Genomic DNA, 15,355 nt, shown 5'->3' with positions numbered 1-15,355 from the left:
CGGGATTCCCAGTGGAGAAACAGTATTCGTTCTAGGGAATAGAAACTCGAAACAAAGAGATCGGATTCCTACAGTCAGTCTTTAAGATGTCGTTATTGTTGGGGTCCGGTTCAAGAGGATAAGCTGGGTATTGATGACAAAGGCTGAGGTGGCAGCGTTTCTGCCAGGTAGCTCTTTTCGTCGGTACGTAGCGCGGCGCTCCGGAATGTGAAGGCAGTCGTGCGCGGGTAGTGATTACCTGTATATTGGGCGCTAGAACGCAGTGCTCTCGAGAGCTAAATGGCTACGGCCATTATACGAACCTACCGGAGAATGATACGCAAGTAGCTCTGGTGGACTGTCAAGACGAACTTGAAACGTAAGATTGTCATTCTTTTCGTTCCTTTGAGTACTGAGAAAAGTAGGAGAGGAAAATTCTCTGCGATCAGGACTTTTCGAAGAAGCTGTGGCAGGTACTAAACGCTGGCCCACTTAAGCGCCCGCAGCAAGGTACCTACCAGTAACGGATGGCCGGTACCTCTGGCCGTTGACCACCACAGAGAGACCTAGAACGCTGATTCATCTGTCTCCATTCCAATCAGTACACTATATCATGAGTATGTATTCTAGAGTATACTAGATGACATGAAACACCATGGAACGCTGTGCAAAGTTCAGAATGCGTAATGAACAGTCTTTGTAATGTACTCGATCTCATGGTATTTGAGGAAAGCGCTACTTGTAGCTTCTAAACCTGGGCGGAGCTAGACCTTTCCGGCTTAGTCACGAATTGGAGCTCGGGCCGCATTCAACTTGCAGCAGGCTGAAAGGCACCTGTAGCTCGAACACGCAAACCCGCGATGCCTGGCCACTGAATGAGAGTCCACAGCGAACCACTACCTAGAGGTCCTCCAGCCTCGTCATCCTCACATCGTCATCTCTCAACCATCTTCCAAATAACCGTTTTTGCCTCTGCACACCAAGAATAAACTTCAACTTGACCCTTATATCCAGCTGCAGCTATGGCCGACCGATACTCGTTCTCGTTGACGACATTCTCTCCGAGGTAAGCTCCCCGTCCCGCCTGGCATTGCTTGTGAGCTTGTAGCTAACATTGGTTGTAGCGGCAAGCTCGTTCAGATTGGTACGCGTTATGTTTGCAAAACAACAAGAACAATCATGCAGGCTACAGAACTAATCTTTTCATTCTAGAATATGCTCTCAATGCCGTTAATCAAGGTGTTACAGCACTAGGCATCAAGGGTGAGCCATCTCCCTCCCCGTTTGCTCCAGAGCTACTCGTTCTAACCTCTAGCAGCCACCAACGGTATCGTCCTTGCCACCGAGAAGAAGTCATCATCGCCCCTTGCAGATGCCTCGTCCCTTTCCAAGATCAGCCTCATTACACCCAACATCGGCATGGTGTACTCGGGTATGGGCCCCGACTACAGAGTGCTCGTCGACAAGGCACGCAAGGTCTCCCACTCCGGCTACAAGCGAATCTACAACGAGTACCCCCCGACCCGGATATTAGTACAGGATGTCGCTCGGGAGATGCAGGAGGCGACACAGTCGGGAGGTGTCAGGCCGTACGGTGTCAGTCTGTTGATTGCCGGTTGGGACGAGGGCATCATGCCGGATGAGGAAGCACTGGTGCAAGGCGAGATTATCGACGCCGACGGCAACAAGAAGAAGATCTCGAGCAAGACTGGCGGTATCCACAAGGGCGGTCCCATGCTTTACCAGGTTGATCCTTCTGGCAGTTACTTCCCATGGAAGGCCACGGCCATTGGCAAGAGCGCAACATCAGCCAAGACGTTCTTGGAGAAGCGGTACACGGAAGGTCTGGAGCTTGAGGATGCAGTGCACATTGCTCTGCTGACCCTGAAGGAGACTATCGAGGGCGAGATGAACGGCGACACCATTGAGATTGGTACGTTTTTCAACAAGGCATCAACGTCATGCGGAAATCATATAACTAATACTTTGCAGGTATTGTCGGCCCTCCGGCAGACCACCTTCTCGGTGTCGAGGGTGTTGAGGGCGCCACTGGCCCTCGTTTCCGGAAGCTAACCTCTCAAGAGATTGAGGACTACTTGACGAATCTATGATAGCAGGCGTTACGTAATACGGATTGTGCACATTTGTACCATAGAACAGCATAGATGGTTCGGAAGAGAAAGAATTCATGATGCTGCTTGAGTACTCTTGCTATTCACCACAAACAATGTGTTTCTTGGTCCACAGACGACGGAGATAATGGTCTTGCTTGGGCCTAGGGCAATGGGTACCCTGGTCCAGGAGTGCAACTTCTCTTTTCTGGGAAGTCCCAATTGGCCATTCGTATTATCACCAACTGCAAAGAGATGCCCATCTTTCGACAAGAGTGCAGCATGACTCGAGCCCACGGAAAAGTCCACTACATCGCTGTCATCCACATCGACGGGTGTTGGGCTCTCTGACAGCCCATCGAACATGGCGGGAAGTCCAGGGTGGCCTCCCCATGCATACAAGTCATTGCCCTCTGTTAACGCCATAACAAGGTAACCTCCGGCAGCAATTTTTGTAATCTTTCCAGTTGGCAGCTCAACTAAATCCGTCACCAGACCTGGTGCATTTGCTGGACTAGCAGATTTGAATTTCAGAATTGAGAGAATCGAAAAGCAAGGCTGAGAGGAAACATACAATTCGTCTGTAACTTCCCTGCCCAAGCATGCGGAAAATCGCCCGTCGCCCCAGCTCCATACCTTGCCCTCGTCGCTGAGCGCTACAAACCCGGTTTCGTAGCTCGTAATTTGGATAATGTTGCCCAAATCATGGAAAATGTCGTGAATTTGTCCCTCCAAGTAGTGGTTTGGACTTTGATACTGATGCACTGTCTTGGTGTTTCTACCGTAGGCTGGAAAATGGGCAGTTCCGTGTAAGCCATTGGGTCATGGAATCTAGGTCATGGACAGCACGACATACCCGCTAGCCAATAGGCGCCAGTAACAGCGACTGTAGGACTGAAGATATCACTTTGTGTATCGCACCAATCTTCCAGACATCCAGCGACATGAGTGCCATTGCTAGACTCGACTGATGTCCCAAGTCCATCATTTGTCAGCAAATGAAGAGAAGTGCTTGTATTTGGGACATACCTCGGACAGCAGTAAGGGAAGCCCATACCTTGTCGATACGGTCGTCGGCGAATACCTCCACAAAGTCGCGATAGTCGCTTGGCTGCTCTTCGGATTTCTGTTCACCTTTTCCAAAGTTCAGCTGATCCCAGGCATTGAATCCTGATGTGTAAAGCTGCATAATGAATTCCCGGTCTTGGCTGAGTAGACTAATGCCTGCTGGGCTAATTGAAGGCTGAGTTGGTTCATTCTGCAGGGCACGCATGCATGTTACGCTGCGCTGCGCTGCGATTTGACATTGACCCACTGACAAACAGCTGTGGGCTTGCTTTTGGGATATACTCCTCCCACCTGGCCTAGCTCAACCGGCATCGAACCTTCACATTCCTCCTCTTCCAGCATGTCATTCACCCGTCTTTTCTGTTCTGGGGTAAATAATACTCACTCGGTTTGAACAAATGTGATAATACTTCTTTTCGTCACCATATTACGGCTTGTATCAATCATGCGCACTGGCTGCTATCATTTGGTCCTACGCTGACTGCAGGCCCTCTCGAGTCTCCATGAGAGTGCTGATTGTTTGATTCTTGGATCCACGCCGCTTCAACCCATGGTCTGCAGAATTCAGTCTTAGGCTTGCAAGGTACCACGCCGAGTTTTGGACGGCCTCTCGCTTCTGCTTGACGTGCACGGTAGACGGCTGTCTCGTCACCAAAGGGTTGGCCGAGACTTGGCCAACGAGACTGACCTGGTACGGCTGCCTTGAACTTCCCGCGGAGGCCTACCAATTGTCATTCCCCAGTCTCAGTGTACGTTTCAGACTTTTTGGATAGGCATACACGTATAAATAGTCGACATTCTTTACTTGGACCGATTCACTAAGCCTCGAACGATATCCGTTTCTTGGTGCTTCTAGTTGCCAAGGTCCACATTCTGCATTGCAAGCATGGAGTTCATCAAAGACTCTTCAATTGGCCCTGGGAGCCCAGAGGATGTGAGCAGCCTCTCAAGTACATCATATCCATCAACACCCATCAATGAAAATGCCGTAACAACAGTCGTCGAAGAAGTCGCTTTACCTCGGTCGCCACCTGTCGTTGGTGATCGCGATGTGCAACAAGAGGCAGTCTTGCACGCTCGGGCCTACCAAACGGAAATGCTCCAAGAGAGTCTCAAACAGAATGTCATTGTTGCTGTAAGTTTGGAAATGACATTGTCTCCCTTCGAGAGTGCTAATTGCTGCTGTAGATGGACACTGGTAGTGGAAAAACCCAAGTAGCAGTCCTTCGCATGCAAGCTGAACTCGAGAGATCATCTCCGGACAAGATTATATGGTTTCTTGCACCAACAGTTGCGCTGTGTTACCAGCAATTCAACGTCATCCGTTCTCAGATTCCCAGAGTAGTGACCAAGATGTTGAGCGGCAAAGACGGTCCCGAGACTTGGTCTTCTGCTCAAACATGGGACAAGTTTTTGAACAATGTCAGTATCGTGGTGTCTACGCCACAGGTCCTCAGCGATGCACTTCAACACGACTTTGTGCGAATTGATAGACTGTCACTAATCGTCTTTGATGAAGGTATGTTCATCATGATCCCTAAACTGAGTCGACATTGACACAATCCTAGCCCACAACTGTACTGGCAAATATTCTGGAGTCAAAGTCATGAATGTCTATTGGAAGATCAAGCAGGCCGGTCTTCCAGTACCTTCCATCCTGGGCCTCACGGCAAGTCCAGTGATGAACATATCAAGGCATGGGCTAGAAATCATTGAAAGAACCCTTGATGCAGTCTGCAAGACCCCTATGAAGCATAGAGAAGAGTTGCTGGCCCAAGTCAGTCGCCCGGAACTGATCTGTGTCTCGTACAAACTCATAGAGGAAGCAGAGGCTACCATCAGCACCGCAGCCATGAACAGCGTACGCCACGTTCTCATTGGCCTAGATATCAGGGAAGATCCTTTCATATTGCGAATGCTCCACGAGAATACCGAACGGAGCCGAAACGAGCTCCTGATTGCTGTACAGGGAAATGATACACCGTCCATCAGGCAACTGACTTCACTTTACCGCAAGAGCGTCGAGATTCGAAAGGAACTAGGTGCCTGGGCTGCCGATTTCTTCGTCTTTACAGCAGTCAGCCAATACTTGGAACATGCAGCCAAGGGGGAGATATCCCACACCGCGTGGCACCTCGCCGAGAAGGACTACGTTGTTGGTGCCTTGAACAAAGTCCAGCTGCCTCAGTTGTGCACACCAGATGATTTGTTGATATCGGATAAAGTTAAAAGACTCATTACACGACTGAGCAATTGCCCGGAAAATACACTAGGCATTATCTTTGTCAAGGAAACAGCCACTGTCAGTGCATTGCATAATCTTTTGTCCAAGCATGCTGCGACTCGAGATCGTTTCCGTATCGGAACAATGGTCGGAATTTCCAGGAGCGTCGCAAGAAAGCGGGAGGTGGGAGAGATTGACCGAGAAGATAGCCTCCTTAATCTGGAAAGCTTCCGATCCGGACATCTCGATCTCCTGATCGCCACGAGTGTATTGGAAGAGGGCATAGATGTCCCAGCCTGCAATCTCGTCATCTGCTTTGACAGGCCTTCCAATCTGAAATCATTCATTCAGCGTCGCGGCAGAGCAAGGATGAAGAATTCCACCCTTCTGTTGTTCTGCGAAGAGGGCGGCGATGCTCAGACCACATGGGAAGATCTCGAGCGGGAGATGAAGAAGCAATACGAAGCAGAGGATCGAGAAAAGTTGGGACTCGCTGTTCTCGAGGAAAGTGATGATGCCTACGAGTACACTTTCTCCACTCGCAGCGGCAACGAGATGGACATTGACAGTGCCAAAGCGCATCTCGATCACTTTTGTGCCACCCTCTTCTCCAAACAGTTTGTCGACTGTATGCCGTATTATCTGTTCGAGACGATATACACAACCGGCACAAAGCTCGAACCGCCCTTGTTCCGGGCCACGGTCGTATTGCCCAACTCGCTACCGACTGAGCTACGCCGAATGCAAAGTGCCAGTACCTGGTACTCTCAGAAAAAGGCCTGCAAGGACGCAGCATTCCAGGCATACAAAAAGCTGTACGAAGCAGGACTCGTCAATGAGAACTTGTTGCCCTTCAAGGCCGAGGAGCTTGCAACAGGACCCGACATACGGCTTCCAGAGGTAGAAGTCAGTGAGGTCTGGAATCCTTGGCCCTCGGTCGCAAGAGCTTGGTCTCACGGTCCAAGGTACCGACATACAGTTCGACTCTCAGACCACTGCCGTACAATTTGTGAGTTTGAGCTATATGCTCCAACGCGGTTACCATCAATTCCTCCTTTCAACGTATTCTGGAGTTCAGAGACCTGGATGGTGGAGATTGGACCAGCATCTCCAAACACAGATATTGTGGACAAGCTTGGCGAAGAAACCATGGGTCTGATATCTTTGGCTCTCGGTTATCGCTCACCGGTGAAGGAAGGCGGACAACATGTACTCATGTTTCACTCAAAGTTGGACTCATCTAAAGAAGATCGTCACTTGTCTTTCGCTCAACTCGAAAACTGGTCAGCAGCGGAACCTTTGCCATATCTCATCAGAAATACCGCTAATGGTGCGCCATATTTCTTTGAAAAGTGGCTAACCTCCAGACCCCCTGCTGAGATTGTGCGGAAAAAGATGCCTAAGTATTACGAACGCATCATCGAAGAACAGGGTGGTGTTGATGGACCATGGCTTGCACTGAGACGCTGGCCGCGACGACAAGATTTCTTACACAAGATCCGACAAGAGCCAGCTCAGCCGACTTCTAGTAAGGCCTACCAGACTGTTTGGCCAGTCTCCTGCTGCCGGATCGAGACGGCTCCTATCCCACATGTACAGTTTGGCGCATTGATACCGTCAATTACACACATGATCGAAATTTATTCGGTGGCACAGGATTTCTCGGAGAGGATACTAAAGGATCTTGGCTTTCAAGATTTGTCATTGGTCCTCACAGCAATCAGCGCCTCGTCCGCTCGTGAGGCCACTGATTACCAAAAGCTCGAGTTCCTTGGCGACGTGCTTCTGAAACTCCTGTCGACAATCAGCGTTGCAGTTAATCGTAAGTTGTAGCTTTACGCTCTAGTATCCTTCATGTTAGTCTAGTTTTAATTAACGCTGACATTGTATCTAGATCCCCAATATCCCGAGGGCTACTTGTCAGTCATGAGGACGAGGATGATATCAAACACTAGACTTTGCCGAGCAACCAAGGACAGTGGCATAGACAAATTCATCCTGACAAAAGAGTTTACTGGACATAAATGGAAACCGTTCTACGTGGATGAGATGGCTGTCACGGAAGATGTCTCTGGCACCCGGCGCATGTCAACAAAAGTCCTCGCTGATATTGTAGAGTCCCTTACCGGCGCAGCATTCCTTGATGGCGGGCAGGGGCCACGGGGAATGGAAAAGTCGTTGGCTTGCCTTCGTATGTTGATGCCGGACATTAAATGGCACAGTATGGACGAAGGCAGAAATGTCTTGGCATCCCTCAAGGAAGTGAAGAGCGAGCTCCCTTCCAACTTCCAGCTTTGCGAGAAGCTCCTTGGATATTCCTTCACCAACAAGACTCTGCTCATTGAGGCACTCACTCATGGCTCGTATAATCTGGGCTCGTCGGACGATCGATCATACGAGAGGCTCGAATTCATTGGAGATGCGATCTTGGATTATATTGTTGTTCTCAAGTTATGGGAGAGAGACTTGCCGCAGAGCCTCATGTCCCCATTGCGCGCAGCCTGCGTCAACGCCGATCTGATTGGCTTCTTGGGCATGGAATGGAGCATACCGCAAGAGACCAGCGAGGTTGTAGACCGGAAGCCCGTATCGTCAACCATGGAAATCCCCTTTTGGAAATTTATGCGCCACGCCTCGTCCGAGGTGGGCGCCCTGCAAAAGGATGCAGAGAAGCGACGTGGCCTAGAAAGGGGACCCATCATGGACGCCATTGAAAACTCATCCACGTACCCATGGGCACTCCTCGCCCATCTACACATTCCCAAGTTCTTTTCCGACATTTTCGAGTCCATCATGGGTGCCGTGTGGCTGGACTCGGGCGACCTAAGGGACTGCGCGGCCATTGTGGAGCGCATTGGTATTCTGCCGTATCTCGAGCGCATCCTGGACCAAGGAATTGATGTGTTCCATCCCAAGAACAAGCTGGGCGAAATTGCCGAGCAGAAAAAGGTCGAGTACCGGGTCGAGATACAACAGGGAGGAGGGACCCAGCTGAGCTGCAAGGTGTACGTGGGGGACGAAATGGTTGTCGAGGTTGGCGAGGGCTTGAACAAGGACGAGATTATCACAAAGGCGGCTGAGAAGGCCTACATGATTTTGAAAGCACGGAAAGACGGCAATGTTGGGATCAACGTAGATTCAATGGATATTGATCAGTAGTTTCTTTTCTAGTCAGTTGTCTAATATTTTCTCGTTCGGAATAGCAAACACCGCTCAAGAGCTCATGCAAACGCCTGGCGGCGCGGCGGTTCACCGTTGGCAGCTCTTCTTTGTCTGAGCTGGACTCGAGGCCTTATAATTGTATTCAAGCTGCCTAGTCAGTAACCCTTCGAACGCAAAGACTACGAGCCCGTGGGCATTGTTGGTTTGGCTCAGTGGTCGAGTTATTAAACTCTAGAGTGGTCGGCCAGGAAAAATTATGCTCCACTTTTCCGGGACCCTGTTCGATTCTTCGGATTGTCTGGTCTGCCTTTTGTGGGAAGAGATTTTTTTTATTTTATTATTGTCATGGCTGTTTCTCTATTCTACTCTGAGAATTGCCTCTTTGGTGCCCCCCCCCCCCCCCCCCCCGGCCCTTTTTTTATTCCATTTCTTCAATTTCTCGGACAATACATGTCACGTCATCGAGGCACTCAGAGAGGCATTCGTTTTCAACTTGCTCGTCAACGATTTATTGATCTGAGCTACAGTGTCTACCTATTTTCTCATTCGTAGTCTCTGAGAAATGCAACTAGAGACACCCTAGACTAGTTTAGAGCCTCGAAAAGAAGAATATGGCGACGAAAATCGCCTTGTCTGATTCTTAGAACCATGATCATGTCGTCTCTGCCCATTATCATCATCTTGATCAACTCTTTGAAGAATATGAGCAGATGAGTTTCCGTCTTTTTGTTCAGCTTTGATCAAGCATTAAAAGCAGAAAATAAAACACGAATCTTGTTCTCTGGTGTCGAAGCTTCTCAGAACATGCGCTGTTTCTTGCGAGGAGGCTCATCATTGGTCTCGAGAAATTCATCCTCATCGTCGTCATCGCTCTCTGTCTGGTAGGTGAAGTCAAGATCTCCCATGTAAAAGTCTTGATCATCGTCCTCGCTCGAGCTGTAATCTTCCTCTTCCTCTTGCTCATCGTCGTCAGATTCCTGATCCGAGTAGTCATCGTCGTCCTCGACCTCTTGCGAGCAGGTCAAGTCGGGGTCTGAAAGACGCGAATCTCCATCATCCTTAAGTTCGTCGTCGGAATCGCTCTCGGCTTGGTTGTAGAGCGTCGGAGCATACCAGCCCGCTCGGTACATGGGGTCGTTCTCGAGGGGCGGATTTGCGTCCGGGTCCATTTGAGCGACGGGAGCGCGAACCGGGTGACTGTCTTCGAGAAATTGGATGTGCTCCATCTGGGCAATAAGCCACTGTTGTGAAAATCGTTGGTAAGCCTGTACACCAGTATGAAACAATTTAGAAAAAGACGTACTCCGCTTGGTCCCTTCTTCTCCTGGGGCCAGGTCTTGTGCACATCAATGGCACCATACTTCTCAATCTGGTTCTGGTAGTCGCCCTTGACACATGGACGCTGGTACATGCAAGGTCCCTGCAGATCAATGCCCTCGGCGATCAGGTCATCTATGGTTACTGTGAGCAACTGAGCATTTTCTTTTGATCCAGGACTAATACTTACCGAGATCCTTGAAGATGAACTTGAAACTTGCAAAGGGACTACGAATAGCTTCGCCAGGGTACATGTCGGCGGCGCTGTTTCTGTGGCTGTCCCATATCAAGTGCTCGTCATTAGTGCCAAGAGTTATAGAAGTAGGAGATATGGCCAAGGGTAGACTTACAAGGTTTGGAAAAATGTCTCGTCATCCTCGTCGAATGCCTTTGCAATGTTTTCACCAACGATAGTCGGATCCAGAGATCTGTGGACGCGAACCTCGAGGGTTCCCTTCTCGGGGTTATTCGATCTGGGAAGCTGGAAATTGGCAAATTTGAGATCGTTGGCTAAGTGCCACCATACTGTCAGTTGTCTTGTATCATCAAAGTTCCGTGTCTTTACTTACGTCTCTGGGGTCCCAAGTTGAACTCCTTGCCGAGTTGGGGCCAGTGACAAGATCCAATTTCGTACCAGCCGAAAGTCATAGTCTCCTCCCACGGACAAGAGTCAACGTCGAACGGCTTGCAGACGCGTCTGCCGATACAGAAGCCGTCAACGTAGACGGAAAAGCTCAGAGAGTGCATCTGGCCAGCACTGAAGTCATAGTCTTTGGACACGGTCATGAAGATGGACCAAGGTTCCAGGCCGGTGTCAGCTTCAATGTGCCTGGTGGCTGTCATTGGAGTTTTGATGATCCAAGGGTGGTCGTTGAGCTCTCCAACTGGTCTTCCATCTCTCAGAATCGTGGCACTGATGCCAACGATTCCTTCGAGAACGGGCATCTTGATTGCAGCGTATGGTTGATGTGATGTGCTTGTGTGATGTCAAAAAGGTGGGAAAATGTGAATGGGGGAATGATTGACCTCAAGAAAAGGAATCAGCAGTGATGGTGGTGGAGTGTGAAGGGCTGTGAATCTTGTCTTCTCCACGACTTTTGGTGGGTGGGCTGGAAGATTCAAATAAGTCAAAGGGCCACGGCTGGGGGGAAGGTGCAAAAAATCACGATTCCGATTTACAAACGCAGGACCTTGCTGGACTTGACGATCGTTGCCTAGCTTTGTCCCAAAGATGACGACTGAAGCCGGGAAGCTATTCACTTCCGCTGCATGACGATATCTAGACAGTCGTCGCCGCCAAAGGGAAATACGGGACCCGCATATACGGCGACTTACACGGGGTTAGTACTACACCATATGTCAACCCATTAGTCTCTTTAAGAGAGAGGACAATCAGAAATCGTGATTCTTCACGGTGATTCTTTTAACAAGATAGTCGTGGTAAACAAAGCATCCAGTCATATTGAGTTACGAATAATAAATCTATTGGTGTGGATAGGGATGTAAGATATTCACATCCGGTATATCACCATCTTAGTCAAGTCGTCCAAAGACTTCAGACGATTCAGGTCCTTTAAGGAGAGTCCATTTTCACTTGATATTGCGGTGATATTGCCACCAGTTGTAAGCTGACAGCTGAGAGCCGAGAGCATTACGGTAGAAAGATGATTATGTTTTCACATGACCCCGACGGCGAAATTCTTGCCAAAAGTCGTAAGATTGCCAAAGATCGTATGAATATTACTCTTTGCACAAGACGTAATTTTTGTACACCAGATATCATGCCTGATACATTTCCTGTGACCTCTATCAACCAGTCATATCTGAGCGTAATTGCTTCTCAACACTGAGATTATTCAAGATGAGCCACCGCAAGCGACCAGTTACGGTAGACATATTACAGCGCAGATCCCTACACACAAGACTATCAATGACAATGTTCAATGCTCACGCTGAGCATACCTCCAAAAGTTTGGGAGATGAGTTGGAAGCAGAACGAGTCATGAACTACGGACTCAAGTTGTATTGAATGAAAGTCTCACCTGCGCCAATATAACGAGAAACACAAGATTGAGGGGACGTAACAAAGATGCCTGAGTTAATACTCTAGATCTACAAAAGAGTACTGAAGAGCTATCTGATATACCCGAGCAGGTGATCTGTAGTGTGTGCCATCTACGTCAGTACAACAGAAAGGTTTACGAAGATGCAGCTCAATATCTGTGAGAGTTTGGTCGACTCTGGTTCTCCCGATCGCAGCATTGTTTGCATGTCACGATCCCCGGTAAAATTGACTAGAAGGCGTCGTCAGCTCTAAGAGCATAACTTTATGGAGCACACATAACTTGACCACAATTTCATCCGATCACATCCTCGTCCACCGCATTGAATCACAATGTACCGCGTCCCTTCTTCTTGACTGTCCCCCACCGTTGGGCATCATTCAGTGGACTGCTGTCCCCCACCATCCTTTTCTCAAGACGCGTCTTGATTGTTCCCAAGCCCGCGTGACGTTGACGATGGCATCAAATTTTGGCAGCCATCATAAATGTACTTCCTCTGTACTCTGTAGAATATGTCAACCCTCTTCCATCTTCAGGGCATCCTCATCCTCTGTTTTGATATCATCATCTACCTACTACCGTTGACTGAGAACACTTCGTGCTGGATTACGACCTGACTTACTGCAAACGCAACAAAGATTTCGCAAGTCTCTTCCCAACCAGCCTCCTTTTCTACCCAACGTTCTCTCGACAAACGGCACTCCCCCACGCCCCATGACGCGTAGAGCTGAAAACATTGGATAAAAGCCTAGCCATTCGTTCTTTGGCTTACCACTTTCACTGAACAGAAAGACACCACACCACTCTTGGCCTTCTGCACTGACCGGAATACCTGCAACCATTCCTAGCTCTACGGCCCTGTCTGCTTCTGTACCCAACATCACGAGCAACACGCTTCTTTCTTCTTGCTATCATTCCCCCCATCCAACATTCTTCATCCTACTGTTCTTCACGTTTGCCGCTCAGCTCGCGAAAATGTTGACTCCAGAGGAGCGAGAGGCTCGTCGATACCGCAAGGCGCTGAGAACTAAACACCATACTGGATGCTCTGACGAAGACCGCGCGAAGTCGGTGAATCACGCGATCTACGAAGGTTTCAAACGGCCCAAATGGCTCATTGACGTAAGTTTCGGGCAGATATCCCATCATCCACGCAACAAGCAACGCGCACCCGTTGTACGCGTCTGAAGCTTGACGAGGTAGCTGACTGGCAGATAGAATACGGCTGTTCCGAAATCTACAATCCTTCAATCCTCATCCTCATCTTCGAACCTTTCGCCTACCAGCTCGACTCCAGCATCTAGCAACAAACGGCAGCGATCAGACACCGCCGCAAGCTCGCAGGACGACCCTACGCGCAACACTGACGATAGCCGACCGTCCAAGAAGGCAAAGGTCACAGTCAATGCTCGGCAAGACATTCAAGAGGTCGCACCGCCTCGCCAGCGTGGACGCCCGCGCAAAGCGCCAGGTGCCCCAAAGGCAAAGTACACCAAACGTCAAGCGGCCATCACACAGCAGCCATCACCACCGCGCTCGCGGGAGTCATCGACCAGTTCTTAGGAAGAGCTGCCGAAGGCAACCGGAGCTAGAGATCTGCAAGACTCCACGCAAGGGCGTGTTGTAATGCCGGTGTCTCCGTCACAGGACGTGCTGAGCCAAGATGAAATCGACAGTCTAGAGAAAGAGCTCGAGGAAGCTCTAGAAGATGACTCGAGTTTGTTTGGAGAAGACGAACCCGAGCAAGCATCAGACCAAATCAACCAGTCTTCGCTTAGTGACCAAGATCTGCTCAGCCTGGAAAAAGAACTCGAGGAAGCTCTAGAAGACGATTCGAGTTTGTTTGGGGCAGATGATTCTAGTTTGTTCGGAGAAGATGAACTCCAGCAAGCACCAGATCACATGGACCTGGACCAGTCTTCGCTCAGTCAACAGGACCTGCTAAGCCTAGAAAAGGAGCTCGAGGAAGCTCTAGAAGATGACTCGAGTTTGTTTGGGGAAGACGAATTCGAACAAGAATCAGATCAAACAGATCAACATTCGCTCAGTCACCAGGAACTGCTAAACCTTGGAAAGGAGCTTGAAGAAGCTCTGGAAGATGACGCGAGCTGTTTTGGTGGAGAGGAACCTGAGGAAGTTTCAGACCAAGAGGACGAGCCTTCGCTCAGCCACGAGGAGATTGCTAGTCTTGAACAAGAACTGGAGAATGCGTTGGAAGAAGAGCTTGAGGAGAATTGCAACAATGACGGATACGAAAGCGAAGTCAGCGAGGAAGAGTAGTAATGTTGGCCATGTCCTGATGTTGAATACGGTCGATGATTTGGATTCATTCTGCCTCCTATATGGATGACGAGGACTAAATTCTACATGTTGAGAAAACAAGATTGAATTTGTACTACAAGAGAGCCAGAGCGAAGACAAGAGAGAAGAAGTTGTAGAGTCTTCATATATTCTATTGAATAGCACGTTTGGCACGAGTAATCAAGCAGTTTTCCGCCACCATCTCGCCTGGCGTGCTCTTGACAAACGGGATGTTGCAACGCCTCTTTACGCGTAGACGTAAAACGCGTTGAAATTACTAGTTCTTTGGCTTTTCATTTTCGTTGTACAGGAAGACATCCCTTCATTCCTGGCGGGGCAACCAGACCATGCTCAACTATTCTGGACTCCGCCATTTCTATTGTTTGTGTTCAACCGTCTCCGTCTGCCGGAGTACCACCCGCATCACTCCTTTCCATCTCTCTGTTTGTCTCCAGCCACTTTCGCCGGCCTGAGTTCCTATCTCTCTGGTTTGGCCTTCTCTTCCGCCCAACAAAATGGCAATTCCAGACAAGCGCGATAATGCAAGGGCATACCGTAAATTCATGCGCACAAAGCATTATACTGGATGCTCAGACGAGGATCGTCACCAGGCCGTGAACCACGCGATATATTCAGGGTTCACACGTCCACAGTGGCTCGTCGACGTACGTCCCAGATACTTTGTAACTTTGATTGAACAGAAAACGCTTACTCCAAACTCGCCAATGTTCAAGGCAACAAGTGCATCAGGTTCAGCAACAACTGGTACAACGGACACGACGAGACCGCTGCCAGATACAATCGCACCGTCACCGGGCGACGTGCCCAATGAGACTGACGGCAAGGCCTCTTTGAAGAAGAAGACAAAGAAAAATAAGAGCGCCAACACTGAGAGCCAGAATCCAGAGAATACGGACACCATCGTGCCCTCTCGCAAACGGGGACGACCGCGCAAAGCTCCCGGTGCTCCCAAGGCCCCTTACAACAGGAAGGTTCCCATGGCCCCTTACAACAAGAAGACTCCCAAGCCCAGTCGCGGCAGCACTATACCAGCAGTGCAACAACCATTGCCACCGCGTTCTCCCAGCAGCTCAGAGGAAGAACCGCAGAAGAAACGCGTCGCCAAATAG

The 15,355-nt window shown here is 49.5% G+C and overlaps 6 protein-coding genes across 6 annotated transcripts; 4 read left to right on the top strand and 2 right to left on the bottom strand.

The window, feature by feature from the left end:
* Positions 1 to 1,001: 1,001 nt before the first annotated feature.
* On the top strand, positions 1,002 to 2,090 carry PFICI_11251 (proteasome subunit alpha type-2; the record flags this gene model as incomplete). The annotated part of the gene is made up of 5 exons (XM_007839832.1): positions 1,002 to 1,045; positions 1,104 to 1,123; positions 1,192 to 1,242; positions 1,298 to 1,912; positions 1,972 to 2,090. 5 exons carry the CDS (start codon positions 1,002 to 1,004, stop codon positions 2,088 to 2,090), a joined length of 849 nt encoding a protein of 282 aa, XP_007838023.1.
* A 75-nt stretch (positions 2,091 to 2,165) lies between these two features.
* Positions 2,166 to 3,279, bottom strand: PFICI_11250 (uncharacterized protein; the record flags this gene model as incomplete). Its single annotated transcript, XM_007839831.1, has 4 exons — positions 2,166 to 2,604; positions 2,665 to 2,878; positions 2,947 to 3,057; positions 3,120 to 3,279. The coding sequence occupies 4 exons, from the start codon at positions 3,277 to 3,279 to the stop codon at positions 2,166 to 2,168; spliced, it is 924 nt and encodes a 307-aa protein (XP_007838022.1).
* Positions 3,280 to 4,044: 765 nt separating this feature from the next.
* Positions 4,045 to 8,541, top strand: PFICI_11249 (uncharacterized protein; the record flags this gene model as incomplete). The annotated part of the gene is made up of 4 exons (XM_007839830.1): positions 4,045 to 4,293; positions 4,347 to 4,677; positions 4,727 to 7,204; positions 7,277 to 8,541. 4 exons carry the CDS (start codon positions 4,045 to 4,047, stop codon positions 8,539 to 8,541), a joined length of 4,323 nt encoding a protein of 1,440 aa, XP_007838021.1.
* An 800-nt stretch (positions 8,542 to 9,341) lies between these two features.
* Positions 9,342 to 10,806, bottom strand: PFICI_11248 (uncharacterized protein; the record flags this gene model as incomplete). The annotated part of the gene is made up of 5 exons (XM_007839829.1): positions 9,342 to 9,785; positions 9,848 to 9,996; positions 10,052 to 10,137; positions 10,212 to 10,371; positions 10,431 to 10,806. 5 exons carry the CDS (start codon positions 10,804 to 10,806, stop codon positions 9,342 to 9,344), a joined length of 1,215 nt encoding a protein of 404 aa, XP_007838020.1.
* A 2,093-nt stretch (positions 10,807 to 12,899) lies between these two features.
* On the top strand, positions 12,900 to 14,204 carry PFICI_11247 (uncharacterized protein; the record flags this gene model as incomplete). Its single annotated transcript, XM_007839828.1, has 3 exons — positions 12,900 to 13,046; positions 13,143 to 13,479; positions 13,540 to 14,204. 3 exons carry the CDS (start codon positions 12,900 to 12,902, stop codon positions 14,202 to 14,204), a joined length of 1,149 nt encoding a protein of 382 aa, XP_007838019.1.
* Positions 14,205 to 14,740: 536 nt separating this feature from the next.
* On the top strand, positions 14,741 to 15,355 carry PFICI_11246 (uncharacterized protein; the record flags this gene model as incomplete). The annotated part of the gene is made up of 1 exon (XM_007839827.1): positions 14,741 to 15,355. The coding sequence occupies one exon, from the start codon at positions 14,741 to 14,743 to the stop codon at positions 15,353 to 15,355; it is 615 nt and encodes a 204-aa protein (XP_007838018.1).

The sequence above is a fragment of the Pestalotiopsis fici genome (assembly GCF_000516985.1).
Source record: "Pestalotiopsis fici W106-1 unplaced genomic scaffold PFICI_Scf_8, whole genome shotgun sequence".
NCBI lineage: Eukaryota > Fungi > Ascomycota > Sordariomycetes > Amphisphaeriales > Sporocadaceae > Pestalotiopsis > Pestalotiopsis fici.
The sequence above is the reverse complement of the archived record's forward strand: the minus strand, read 5'-3'. Positions and strand labels throughout refer to the sequence as shown.